The sequence below is a fragment of the Gambusia affinis genome, linkage group LG04, assembly GCF_019740435.1.
Source record: "Gambusia affinis linkage group LG04, SWU_Gaff_1.0, whole genome shotgun sequence".
NCBI lineage: Eukaryota > Metazoa > Chordata > Actinopteri > Cyprinodontiformes > Poeciliidae > Gambusia > Gambusia affinis.
In genome coordinates this window covers 25,037,983-25,051,677 of record NC_057871.1, presented here as the reverse complement: position 1 = coordinate 25,051,677, position 13,695 = coordinate 25,037,983, and the positions used below count along the sequence as shown (strand labels likewise).

Genomic DNA, 13,695 nt, shown 5'->3' with positions numbered 1-13,695 from the left:
CTTTCACTTATAGTGAAATCATTGTTTATGCAGACTTTCCTACAATAGATACAGTAACTCTGCAACTGAGTGCTAAACCTACAATCTCCTGATAAATTATGTATACAACCTGAGCTCTGTCTGTGTAATTTAGAAGGATTTTCTGTGATGGAACAACACAAGGTAGGTTCACAGTTGTGAAAATATATTTTTTTTTTTCAATAATTTTTTTCAAATAGGTGTCTCATTTTTTTTTTTTTTTTTTTTTTTTTTTTTGCTGTAATTAGAGCCTCAGCTTTATTAGTGTGTCTCTCACCAACTTTCCAGATCTGAACAGAGAAAATGTTACCTATTCATCTAGCAAAACCATCTCAAGCTCTGCCATGTTGGTGACTGCACATCCATGAACATCAATTTTCAAACCTGACCACAAATTCTTAGATTCTTTGGTTCTTTCTAACACAGTACTGCGTTTTGATCTAAACCCTGCTATTATCTACCCTTCCATCCACACTTCTGATTTGTCCTCTACACACCTAAAGCAAAGTGTCTCATGTGGTTCGTCCAGCAATGTTGTTATTCTTTCCACTCTTTCGTAAAAGACAGATCTGTGGAATAATAATTGTCCCACTTACAGATCCCTCCCACCTCAGCTGTGGATGTGTGTTTGGCTGCTCCATTATTTACCAGTCTCCATAATGGCCGCCTCTTCTGATTAATGTTGTTCTTTTCCTTCCTGTCATCCTAGAGTGACGGCCACATCCTGGCAGGTTTCCAGCTGTAGCCGCTCTCATTGGGTTTTCAGATGATGATTGGACAGAGCTCTATGAAACATCCAGGTTTTGTTTTGCAACCTAGTCCTGCTTTAAACTTCTCCACAACTTTCTCCCCGACCTGCCAGCAGTATGCTGCTGTTTGTTCACTAATGTTCTTTAATCACAATAATGTTGAATTAAATTGGACAACAGAAGTTGATTAACTGGTTAGATGACTTCTACAGAGAGTCGTAACGTTGGGTTTCATTAATGGGTATGAGATTGTAAGAGTTCATGCCTAGGCTATTTAACTTTTCACTGTTTAAACCATTCAGCATTTTCCTTGAATTTCATAATATGTGCTATTTGTGTTCTGTCATATAAAATCATATACATAATGTGTCTATACTTAAGTTTTTGGATGTATAATGTGAAAAGATTCTGTTGTATCAAACCACTGTTTTAACTCACTTTAGACTTAATTAAACTGATGTCTTCCTGTAAAACAGGTTTTAGCAAGTTGGATATTCATCGATTGGATGATTAAATTATGGGCTGCGTGCAGGGCCGGACTCACAAAGATGTGGGTCCCTGGGCTGGAGAAAGCTTTGGTGCCTCATCCACACAAAAAAAAGAATTAATTGACTAATACAAATTATCGTACATTAACAAGTAATCATATGCATGAGTTCATACTGATGCATGGTAGTCTTAATGTGGCTGTGGCTCCATGTTGTTCTAAAAAGAATGCACTATAATTTTATTTTATTTTTTTATATTTAGTTTTGATATGACCCTGTGAGTTTTTTTACACAATTTTACTTACACAATGTTCGCAAAACACATATTCAATAATAATAATAAAAAAGAAAAAAACTCTAAAATTGAAACCCGCCAAAAAATGCAGCCCTGGGCTACTGCCCCTGTAAACAAAGGTTTCTTTACCCTCCGGTCTTTCTTTCTTTTTATAATTGCAGATGTATATATTTCAAAATGTTCTCAAAATACCTTTTTCTCCACCCCTCATCTCTCCTGCTGATCTTTCCTCTTTGTCGAAGCACCAGCTCACACGTCTCAGAGCGCACTTATATGAAAACACATCAGCTCTAGTCTGTCGGGGGGATTCGTTTTCTGTCCTGATACAAAACCTTGATCCACCGAGAGCCAGATGTGAAATGACAGATTCAAAAACCCTTTCACACGTTCCCCTGCGTCCTCCCAGCCTCGCGGCGTCCGCAGTTGCGGCGGCACACTGAGAACTCATTACGTGAAATCATTTCTTTTCACCCAGCCTGCCAGGCTCCGGCTTCGCTTTCCGGAAAAATGCTGACTAAAGCCACCAGCTGAGCCACACACAATCACATGACGGCACATTTTTCACACTGTCCTTTTTTTTATCTTTTATATTTACTTACTTCATTTAGGAAGAGTGCATTATTTTTAAGAAAAAAAAAGAACAAAAGAGACGAGCTCCGGTTCTTAATCAGTGTTATGATTTATGCTGCAATCTTTTCATGACAGCGATAAAATGATTTAGCTGGCTAGAAAAACATGCAACGATCAGTTTTAATAAAGATTAGCCACTTAACCCTCTGGTGCTGCACTGTATTATTCAACTTAATTAAGTTTTACAAATCCCTTCTTGTATGCACTGCCTTTTCTCCATTTGCTACAGATTTCTGTGTGTAATCACAACTATAACTGTGAATGAAACTAATAAAGTAGAACAGATAAACTTGATAACATGAATATTGATTGAGCTTCTTACTATTAATTTTTCTTTTAAGAAATAAGAGTTAATATTGTTTGCGCAGGGCAGGAGGGAGTAATAAATTGCACTTGTAATATTTTTTTAGATTCAGATTTGTGTTACTTTGGTAAATTTACAGCATTTCAAAAAAAAAAAAAAAAGGAAACAAAATGAAATGATGTTTTATAAACCAATAATTTACCAAAAACAGGACAGGCTGACTCTATTCAACATATAACTGTTCATGTACACACGTTCATGTTTAAATATGCAAGTATAAACAGATATACATGCACTTTATATGCATACTTCTACATACCAGTATAAGCTTTTATAATTTTACACTTTGAGGATCTTTTAAAGCTCACCAAGATAAATCAAGATTATCGTCCAACTTTTTCCACTGTTTCACACCAATAACCTTTGTACAATGCTTTATACATCATTCTCAGTATTTTATAGATGCATAAATATATATAATGTTTTTACATTTTAAAGTATAACTCTGAATAAATATCTTTTTGGTAACTTAGCTAATGTTTCAATAGTTGTTTTCTTTGCTTCCCCCCTGTATTCCTGAGCAATGTGACAAACAGGACACAACCAAGGAGGAAACCTTTCTACATTTATTAAATCTTTTATTTCAAACAACATTCCAATAGTTATTTCAAAGCCAACCTCACACGATGGTGTGTCCCTTCCTGGTAAACATTAGCGTCAGTGTGTGACTGCTCTGCCTTTCCTCCTCTCTGCCAGCTGCGCTCCGCGGCTGCTGAGGCTGCGGCATGAGCCTGTGCGGCAGGAAGGTGCTGACGCTGCTGAGCAGCGTGTTCGCCGTCTGCGGCCTCGGCCTGCTGGGGATCGCCGTGAGCACCGACTACTGGCTCTACCTGGAGGAGGGCGTCATCCTTCCACTCAACCAGAGCACCGAGATGCGCATGTCGCTTCACTCTGGCCTCTGGAGGGTTTGCTTCCTCGCTGGTGAGTTAGCATGAAGTCGGAATGAGCGACGACATGAAGCAAAGCGCTGAAGTGAATCTCCTAAGTGCAAACTGATGTTGAAGTTGGGTGAATTTTTATTTTATTTATTTATTTATTTCATTTCACCCAGGAAGCGATAATAGACGACGTGTTAAGTGATAACTGTGCAACCGGCAGAACATCTAGTGAGGCGGAGAACAAACACGAAAACTAAAAGAAACATTTCAGACGTTTATAGTCACTGATTCCTGTGAAAACATGAACTTAACTCAGCAGCTGGGGTGGGCAGCATGGATTCAAAGTTTTATCCAGATATTTTTGCGATACTATTGTGATAATGATAAAAGAGACAATAACAACTATTTATTTCTTCTATTTCAGGCAACTGTGTGACTGTGAGTGTGTCACAGCAATTACAGCCCCACAAACACAAACACACCAGTCACTTAGAGAAGTGTGATTCCTATCACTGAAATGCTCCCAGTAACAGCATTTAATCATATTTTCAAATTAATTGATATCTATTTCTTCCCTCGTTAAAGAAACAGTGGAGAATATGGCAGAATTATCACTCCGGACCAAATGGACAGTTTTGGGGGGTCTTAAGCATCATTATTGAAATTAATCATGATAACGATAAATCATAGGAAATTTATCACAATAAACTATAAACGATAAGATGAACGCCCACCACTACACACCAGGGTAGATCTCATTTTACTTACTTTTCTTTTCTGTTTTTTAACGCTCAGTTAACAACAGTTTCCAACCCGGTTACTCAAAGTGCAGAAATGTGTAACTTTTTCAAATTATTAAAAATTTTGTGTTTAAGGGTTTTGTAAAAACATCTCCTTTTTTCTCTATAAGGATGGTACGGCACATCAAAATGTGTCACACTAGGCATTTAAATAATGACATTATGTTACCCTTTTTGCCTTTTATACAGTTGGAAGAATTTATGGTGACATCTAACGGAAATATCCAATATACTACCAAGCGAAAAATTTGAGAAAAACAAATGTTTTTGTTATTTCATATCATGAAAACTTTGTCGCACAATAAACATTTTTGTGAGTGTTTTTGTACAAACAGCTCAAACCCCTTCGTTAGTGGTGACTCACACGTTGTTTTTACAACACAGTGCCTATTTGCTATTCCATAACCTCACAGCTTAAAAGTTTCAAACTTTCATGTTGGGCTGAGGACAAGGAAGAGGAGGAGAATTAGAAACCTAGTTTAAATAGTCTGAAATATGAACGTGTGATCACTAAATCAATCTCGTTTGAAGCATTTACTTTTTAATCCAATATATCTCTTCCACATTCTCAACTGTGTTTCTTTTCTTATTTCCTTTCTTCTCTTTTTCCACGGGAACGTTGCAGGTACAGAAGACCAGCGTCTGTTTGAAGCCGCTGAATACTTGAGCATGTTTCTCTTCTTCTTCGCTTTCTGCTCCTCGTGTGAACCAGCCGCTCAAACCTTAATGCATGTGTGTGAGCTTCTGCTCTCGCAGCTATTTTTACTCCGGCTCCGGCTGATCGATGGTTGCTCATGACTTCTTCTCCTCACAGCTTAACCCATGACTGACTTACAATCTGTGCCTCTTGAAGTTCCTTGGACTGATACTGAAAAGAAAAGAAAAAAAACATGTTCTTGTTCCTTTGAACTTTTCCAATAAGATAGATAGTTGTAATTATTGTAGTTATTTAATGCATGGCTTTAGATGGTAAAGATTACTGTTCCTCCCCTCCAACTGCAGCGCTATAAAATGCACGCCTGGATATTTTCAAGAGCACTAACTGTTAGTTTTGAATCTTTTCTTAGAGACAAAATCCTCCAGGCAACTTTTTTCCCAGAATAAACCAGGTATCACATTTTCTACAAACTATGGAAACTGTACTCCTGTAGCACGTCTGTGTCTCAATAAATGAGAATTGCAAATGATCAAAATGTTTTTTATCCCACTAATTCGATTCATAATGTGACACGCAGTAGTAGGCTTCATGTGCTTCTCTTTGGTCTTGCGCTTCTGATTTTAGTTTCAGCTAATTTAAACTCAAACTTTGTTATTGTTTTTTTCAAGCAAACAACCTTAGTACAAGAGGGATGAATTTTCGTTTTCATGTTTCGAAGGATTTATTACGCTGTTCACCTCGTAAGCTGCACACTGAGTATCAGCTCCATCGTTGTTCCCAAGGGACAACTTCAGTTCAATACAACACATATATTCAATAGTAAATAAGGCTGTTTACATCTGTCAGAAGGTGTAACCGCCAGATGTGACTACTGTCACCTTAGATCATTTTTATACCAATAACCTGAAACGGGTCACGTTTATCACTCACCAGTTCCTCAGAGACGACGTCTGTTGCTCCGTTTCCGACGAAGACGAATCTTTCGGCCAATTCGATGTCCGATTTGACTCCACAATTTAACTTTCAAATGTGCTGCTAAATTCACACGTCCTGGAAAGCGTAACCAGCAAGCGAGAATTTCAAACCAGGCCACATTTTCTCACAAACAACGTTACATGAGAGCGACTCGCATGTTGAGATGAGGCCTCTTTTTTAGTTTGCAGCACAAACGTTGCAAGCATGTGTTGTAGATTTCAGTCAGTTCATTATAACAGTGTTTCTTTCTCGTTTTGTTTTTTTTTCCCCGCGTGTGTTGTTGACTGTGTGGGTTTTCATCCCAGCGGGGAGTGATCAGTTCAGCTGCAGTCGATTTCATGCTGGTACATCTTGCCCGTTTTAAATCACACGCCGTGCTTTTCTTTCCCAAACTTTAATGGAACGGGGATGTTTTCCAAGAAAATCCAGCATAAACAAGAACACAAATACAAAGAGGTTCACCCTGTTAAAAAAGTATATCTACTACTACTTTAAGAAAAAAAAACACACACACACACACACACAGCATGCAGTGCTTTTAATTACACTTCATTTTATCCAATTAAGTTTGATCTGTAATGTGCGAGGAAAGGAATATGGTCCCTTTTTTAACTCTCTTTACGTTCATTATAAAAGTAATCATTTTTCTTTTATCCTGCTGACATTGCTAGCATTGTGTGTTTTTCAGCTATGACCCACACATCTGCAGGTTTACCAACATCATGATTAGTCTGTTTTTTACATGGTATATTGAGTGAAGATGTCAGGAGAAGAGGAAAAGAAAAAATATTGACTGGGCCCAATTTTCCACTGTACAGCTTCATTAACCTCTGACTTGTCCTGTTTTAATCACTTAGTCATAGTAAACCTGCATCCAAATCCAGCTGTGATTCGATAACAGATGTTATCCTATGACTATCCAGGTCATGCTCAGCAGTAGGCCACACACATTACCCAGAGTGAATCTTTTAGAGGATATTGAGTGGCCTTATTCGCCATTTAGCTACTGTGTTGGTAAGTATTTGACCCAGAATCACCAATTAAAACCTTTTTGGTCAGATGTTCACACTAGAGTTTAGATATATGGCTCAAGCCCGAACCTGAGCCAACCCGGGTCGGGCCAGAATTATTTTCTTGATGGGTTGGGTTGGGCTTCTGTGGTGGTTTTAATAAGCCTGCAATGTACAGCACAGAGAAAAACAAATGATAACGTACATTATGTAGTTGTCTGAATCTACTCATTATAGTGTAAATAGAGTCGATGGTTTGACCTGTGGAAATGAAAGTAGGTAGGGAGCAGAGGTTAATCAGACTGTAACAAACAGTGTGTGCATGCGGCTCTGCTCTCATCAATCACATCCCAGAGGATTTGCACTTGACCCACCCTGCAGCTACAACCAGCCACAAGAAGGAGCTGCAAGACATTAAACAAAAGCTGAGAACAGGGAAAGGTACACTGTCTACTTAAATGGTGGTCTAAAATAAAATAATAATTAAAGTAACATATCTAGTTTACTTCTGGCCCGGGTCTGTTCGGGCTCAGACACAATACCTACGGCCTCAAATGGGGCTAGTCGGATTTTTAGGGCCTGCTCTAATTCAGGTCTAGTTCACATCCGCCATTAAAATCCATCTTACGGATTTATTTTACTCTGGTTAACTGGCTCACATGTAAACAAGCATGCAGCTTCTTGACTGAGTCAGGACACGTCCACGGTTGTGATAAAGGTTTCTAGAACTTCACAAATGCAGTGAATCACTTTGATTACACTATTAATTATGCAGTCACACAATCGCAAGAGGAGCAACTTGCAGAGACCAGCTAACACAACATGTACGGTTTTGAAGTGTGGGAGAACGAACCTTATTAGAAATCTTATAAATCACTTTTTCTGCCTTTATAGCTCCCTGATTATACTGATTATACTTTTAATGACAATTTTTTTTATAGCACAAAGTGAACAACAAAAAACTACAGCGTGCTAATTTATAGCTGTACATTTTTAATTCATGAATCCATGCTGTGAAAGCTGGTTAGATATGTGGAATGACCAAACCTAACCTCTTCTGGCGCCTCGCTGCGTTTGGAGTTAAAGTGCCAAGGAAACACATTTAGTGCGAATAAAAAAAAGAAGGCGTCAAATTCTAATATTGGGTTTTCTTCAAGCACATACTGACAGCCGAAGCTGCGCCTTACATCAGCTGGCCTGTAGAGATGATATTTCTTTTCAACATCACTTCCTGCAGGTTCACAGATGGCATAAATAGAAGCTCTCTCACCCAGATTTCACAAAATGTTCTCGATCCAGCAAAACGTAGGTGAATGCTAAACGTTTCCCAACGAGGCTGAGTCGGGCTTTGTCTCATTCGGGAGGCACAATTGTGCAGTCAATTACGAAAAGTTTTCCTGATTCACGTTAATCTGAATTGAAAAGCTTTTCTTTCTTTTTTTCCCTTGATTTCAGGCGAAGAGAAAGGCCGGTGTTTTACCATTGAGTATGTGATGCCTACTAATGTCCAGATAACGTCTGAGTCCACCGTCAGTGTGCTCAGTAAGTATTCACTCACTCAAACTTTTCAAACTACCCACAGGATGAATCCAAACTGGATTTTGTTTCAAAAGGAGTTCAGACTGGGTCAAGTAACCCAAAAAAAGACTTTGGTTTTCCTGGATGTAAACGCAAAAACCCAATGAGACCTACTAGGAAGTCAATCTTCAAGAAAGTCGTGTTGTTTTAATAGATGACAGAGGAACGAACCACTCAAAATCTTTAAACTTCTTCCTCTCAGATGGACTTTTAAAAAAAAAAAAAAAAACTTCTCTCCTGTCGTCTTAGAGATGATCCGCTCTGCTACACCCTTTCCTCTGGTCAGCCTCTTCTTCATGTTCATCGGCTTCGTGCTCAGCAACATCGGCCATATCCGACCACATCGCACTATCCTGGCTTTTGTTTCCGGAATCTTCTTCATCCTCTCAGGTACCTCGGGTAGAATGCAACAGTAACGCGTACCGTCGTCTGCATCAAATCAGTGATCACGATTTCTGCAAGACGTGTCACTGACCCGCCTCACGGCGTCCCACAGGTCTGTCTCTGGTTGTCGGTCTGGTTCTGTACATCTCCAACATCAATGACGAAATGTTAAACAGGACGAAAACCAACGAGGCTTACTTCAGCTACAAGTACGGCTGGTCTTTTGCGTTCGCTGCCATCTCCTTCCTGCTGACAGAGGTAAACTTCACAACTAACCGTTTCTTTCTTGGTTGCCAATGTTTCTGTTTCACGGAGACTTGCAAACGTTTTCATGCCCCTTGTTGTTTTGCACATCTGATGTTAAATATTCAGAGTTTGTTTAACAGACCAACACAAATTAGTACCATAAATGAAAATGGCATCATCATAAAATAAAAATAAGAGGCTTATGCTACATAATGAAATGCGCCTCTATCCCCCATTTGATGGCCAATATGTAACAAATTGCTTGTAATAAATAAATAAATTAAGTATGGAGTATTAAATTGACTCTAAACTTACAAAAAGAAGTACAACAGGAGGGTGTGCATCAAACACACAGTATTTGCATGTGTTAAAATGGTCTAGTCAAAGGCCAAACCTGAATCCAGTTAAGTATCTGTGGCAAGAGTTGAAAATATTTGCACATCATGTAGACTTAATCAGCTGGGGCTTTCTGTAAGGAAGAACAGACAGAGCTAGTAAAGGCATACCCAGAAATCCTGAGAAAGTTGGGAGCCGAATGCAAATATCAACTGTATCAATAATAATAATAATAATAATAAAGTTATTTGAATTTTGACTGCAGTGTCACTTAAACTCTTGGGTCTTGACTTGGGCTTCAGACGTCAACATTGTCTTTAACGTTCAAGACAAGGTTGCCCAGGTCGACCTTGACTGTCCTGTGTGTCTCCTGGCTCTTCCAGACGGCGGGCGTCATGTCGGTGTACCTGTTCATGAAGCGATACACGGCGGAGGAAATGTACCGGCCCCATCAGGGCTTCTACCGGCCCCGCCTCAGCAACTGCTCAGACTACTCCGGCCAGTTCCTCCACCCGGACGCCTGGGCGGGACGTGGCCGCAGCCCCTCCTCCATCTCCTCCGAGGCCTCCCTGCAGATGAACTCCTCCAACTACCCCGCCCTCCTCAAATGTCCAGAGTACGAACAAATGTCCTCCTCACCCTGCTGAGGAGCGGGGCCCACATCGATGGGGGGAGGGAGGGTTGATTTTATTTGATTTTTTTTTTCTGCCCACGCTTTGGCATTTAGTTGTCAAATAATTTGATATCATCCATTTTAAATTCCTCGCTTTGGATGCTCATAACATTTCTCTTTGCTCTCTCGACTGCTCTGTTCGTAGCTTTGAGTTTTGGGTTTGGAAGAAAGCAAAGCATGAGGCTACTCTATGTGCTTCGGATGAAAGAGGAAGATTATTTAATGACCCGTGCAGACTTTGCATGTTACACACACACAACAAAATCCAAACATATGGCTGGGAAGTTTACATAGAAAGCATTAACCAATCGTTCTTGTTACCGACTTTAAGGAGACTTTCTCAGGAAAGTTTATTTTATTAAAAAATCATGAAATTTCTTTACAAGCTCCAGTTTACTGCTGCAAATGTGTCATGCAGATTCTTTTTCTAGCATGTTTACATTATGTTCAGGACCACATTTCAGAACAAACGTTTTGAGTAGCACAACTCTGCGGAGATCCTCTCACACCACGTAAAATCAGCTTTATTATATAAAACTCCCTTTTTTATATAAGCAAGTAGTTTTACGGGCATACATGACAGGAGTGGTTTTGAAAAGTGGTGACTGATATTTATGGAATTATTGTCTAATTTCTATTCTCAGAGTATTTCATTATCATGCTTTGACAGACCTTCGGTCAACTTCCAGAAATAGAAACGTTTCTAACCTCGCTGCACTGGCATGGAGACGAAACTATGGGTTTTGCATTTTAAACGACTCATGTAAAGGTGCATTAAGGCTGTTATTTGAATTTGTGAATGACTGTTTCAATTTAGGCATACTTGTTATGTGTACTTGCAAAACTAATGTATGTATGTATGTATGTATGTATGTATGTATGTATGTATGTATGTATGTATGTATGCATGTATGCATGTATGCATGTATGCATGTATGCATGTATGCATGTATGCATGTATGCATGTATGCATGTATGCATGTATGCATGTATGCATGTATGCATGTATGCATGTACATGCATAAGACCATGCATGACACATGCATGCATGCATACATTGTTCTCATGGTGCAAGCGGGATAAGACCGCAGGGACACGTGTGGTTACTCGTGTTTGAAGTGGAATGCGATTGCGTCAGGTGGAGTTAAGAACTGTTTTCATATAAAATCGTCGTGAATGTAAGACGTGCCGAAAGAAAACACTGCTAAGAGAGATTTCCTGCTTCGAATACCTCCCCAAACGGGATAGTATGCAGTATTAACCCAAATTACAGAGGCGTATTTTTATAAGGGATCACCTTGTAACATCGGGACGTACAGATGTATCATGCCTACATGTGTGCATTTAATGCAGCCGCAAGCGTTCACTGGACACATATATTTAGTCTCGTGCAATCATTTTGCGTTAGTTCAGTATTTTTATTTAAATTATTGTTACCATATAATGTTGCATGGTGTGAATGCCACGTGAAATTACTGGTTTGTAGCATTCAGTCGCTGAAACGCGACACATTCAGTGCATCACAAACCGCGCCGAGTTCAACTCTCGCTCTCAAGCACCGTTCTGGTAGGTGGAAAAAAAATAAATAAAGTTGCTCATTTTAAACGCTGTACATGTTAAATTATCGGCGTGTACATAAACTCCTTTTTGTATAAATGGCGGTGTGTGTGTAAAAACTGTGTCACCTATGTAGCTCCGTCTGCCGTGTATCCAACAGCTGCTTTGAGTCACATCAACAGTGTGAGCTTCTGCGTAATGTTAAGCTGACATGTAGTATATAAGTACATGGTATCATAGTCAAACATATTCACAGTGTTAAATGTGAACTGGATGGTACAGACTTGACTAAATAAAATTTATGTGATTTGCTAAATGGTGGCTGTTTTCTCTTTGACTATTTCAGCTCCTTGTTGGCAGTCAACACAAAAAATAAAATAAAAAATGAATAAAAATGTTTTGTTGTGCGCTACCGCCACCTACTGGAGTGGTGAGTGTGCCTACAATTTTAACGTTAACACACATCGTGTCTTGTTAAAGCCTCTGGTTCTTACATTATGACAAAGACAATAAAAAGCATGATTTGTGTATGCTGACCACATAAGAAGACTCAGGTATACTTTTGGATAAGTATTCAATCAATAACTAAGGTATTGTGGATATATTGAAAGTTGTGTTTTGCTCTTACAGGAAATATGGGGGCAAATGAAATGTACCGTGTTGCCAAAAGTATTGGGTCGCTTGCATTTACGCACATATTAACTTAAATGACATCTCAGCTCTGATATAAAGATGAAGATGTAATACAGCTCCAAATCTTCTTCTATGGTGGTCTGCAAGATGATGGTATGACTTGAACCACAGTCTACTCTCTATCCCAAAGCTGTTCTGTCAGGCTGGGATTCAGCTTCGTCCAACATGCACATCCACGTCTTTATGGACTTTGTTTGGTGGACTTCTGTGTTGTAAAGTTGGAGCAGGAAAGAACTATCCCCAGAGAGGTATGCCTCATCACTCCAAAAACGTGACATCTGTACAGCAGTGAATCTGATTATGTCTGAAAAGAGAGTGAAGGAAGCAGAGTGTAAAGAAAAAAAGAAGAGGACCAAGAACTGAACCCTGAGGAACCCCTCAGAAAGGAGGGGTAAGGTGGACAGAACATTTTCAATATTACAACTAAACGTTCTGTTACTCAAGCATGAATGGATCCATTCCAGTGTTCTAAGCGAGAGATATGAAAAACTGTGGTCAACAGCATGAAACGCTGCTTTAACATCTAAAGGCACAACAATCAGAGAGCTTCCAGAACCATTAGATGAAGGTACCTCATTAAAACCTGTTAAAGTGCTTAAACTTTGCAGTAATGTAAATATTCGAAACCAGACTGGAAAACCCCCCACGATGCCATAAGTTTCCCAACATACATACGAGTGGGTAGAAACTATTTTCTCCAGTATCTTCGAATGGAATGAGAGTTTTGAGTTTTTGAGGGGAAAAACGTCTTTAAAATGCCGTGCAGGGATGTCATCTGCAGAACAACCAGAGGGCTTCATTTGTCTGACCACCTCTTTAAAACCTGCAAATGAAACAGCCTCAAAGCAAAGTAAGAACAGAAATGGACGGGTCGCGTGCAGGAAGTAAAAGTTGACCTGATAGACTCAAAATGGTTTGCAAGGAAACAAAAGAATTGATCACATGTGTAAGGAGAGGTTTCACTGCGGTAGATTGGAATATTTTATAGAGAAATTTCCAAAACTGGACTTATTGTACAGGTAACACATCACGGTACCAGTGTTAAATCATGCTAATGCTTAAAAGATATGCGTATTTCCAGGACTTTTTTTTTTTTAACACGTTTTAAAGGCTTTATAGTCGTCTTTTCATTGATTAAACAAAAGCATTTTACTGCATTTGAAAGTAAATAGAGTAAAAATTATTTTTTCCTGGATTTTTCCATGATCTGATCCTATTCAATACTTCCTGCATGAAGACACCTTTAAAACGAAATCCTGTCACTGTTTTTAGAAGTGTTTTTTTATATATATCTAAAGTAAATCTGTTGCTTTATATATACTGTATCGACATGTTTTTGGTTTTTCTTCTTCACCAAAACTTT

At 39.1% G+C, this 13,695-nt stretch overlaps 1 protein-coding gene across 1 annotated transcript; it reads left to right on the top strand.

Annotated features, from left to right (window-relative positions):
- The first annotated feature begins 3,241 nt into the window (after window positions 1-3,241).
- On the top strand, window positions 3,242-10,937 carry LOC122829357 (voltage-dependent calcium channel gamma-5 subunit). Its single transcript, XM_044113842.1, has 5 exons — window positions 3,242-3,465; window positions 8,321-8,407; window positions 8,693-8,833; window positions 8,940-9,085; window positions 9,793-10,937. Exons 1-5 carry the CDS (start codon window positions 3,270-3,272, stop codon window positions 10,054-10,056), a joined length of 834 nt encoding a protein of 277 aa, XP_043969777.1. The 5' UTR covers window positions 3,242-3,269; the 3' UTR covers window positions 10,057-10,937.
- Window positions 10,938-13,695: the final 2,758 nt, after the last annotated feature.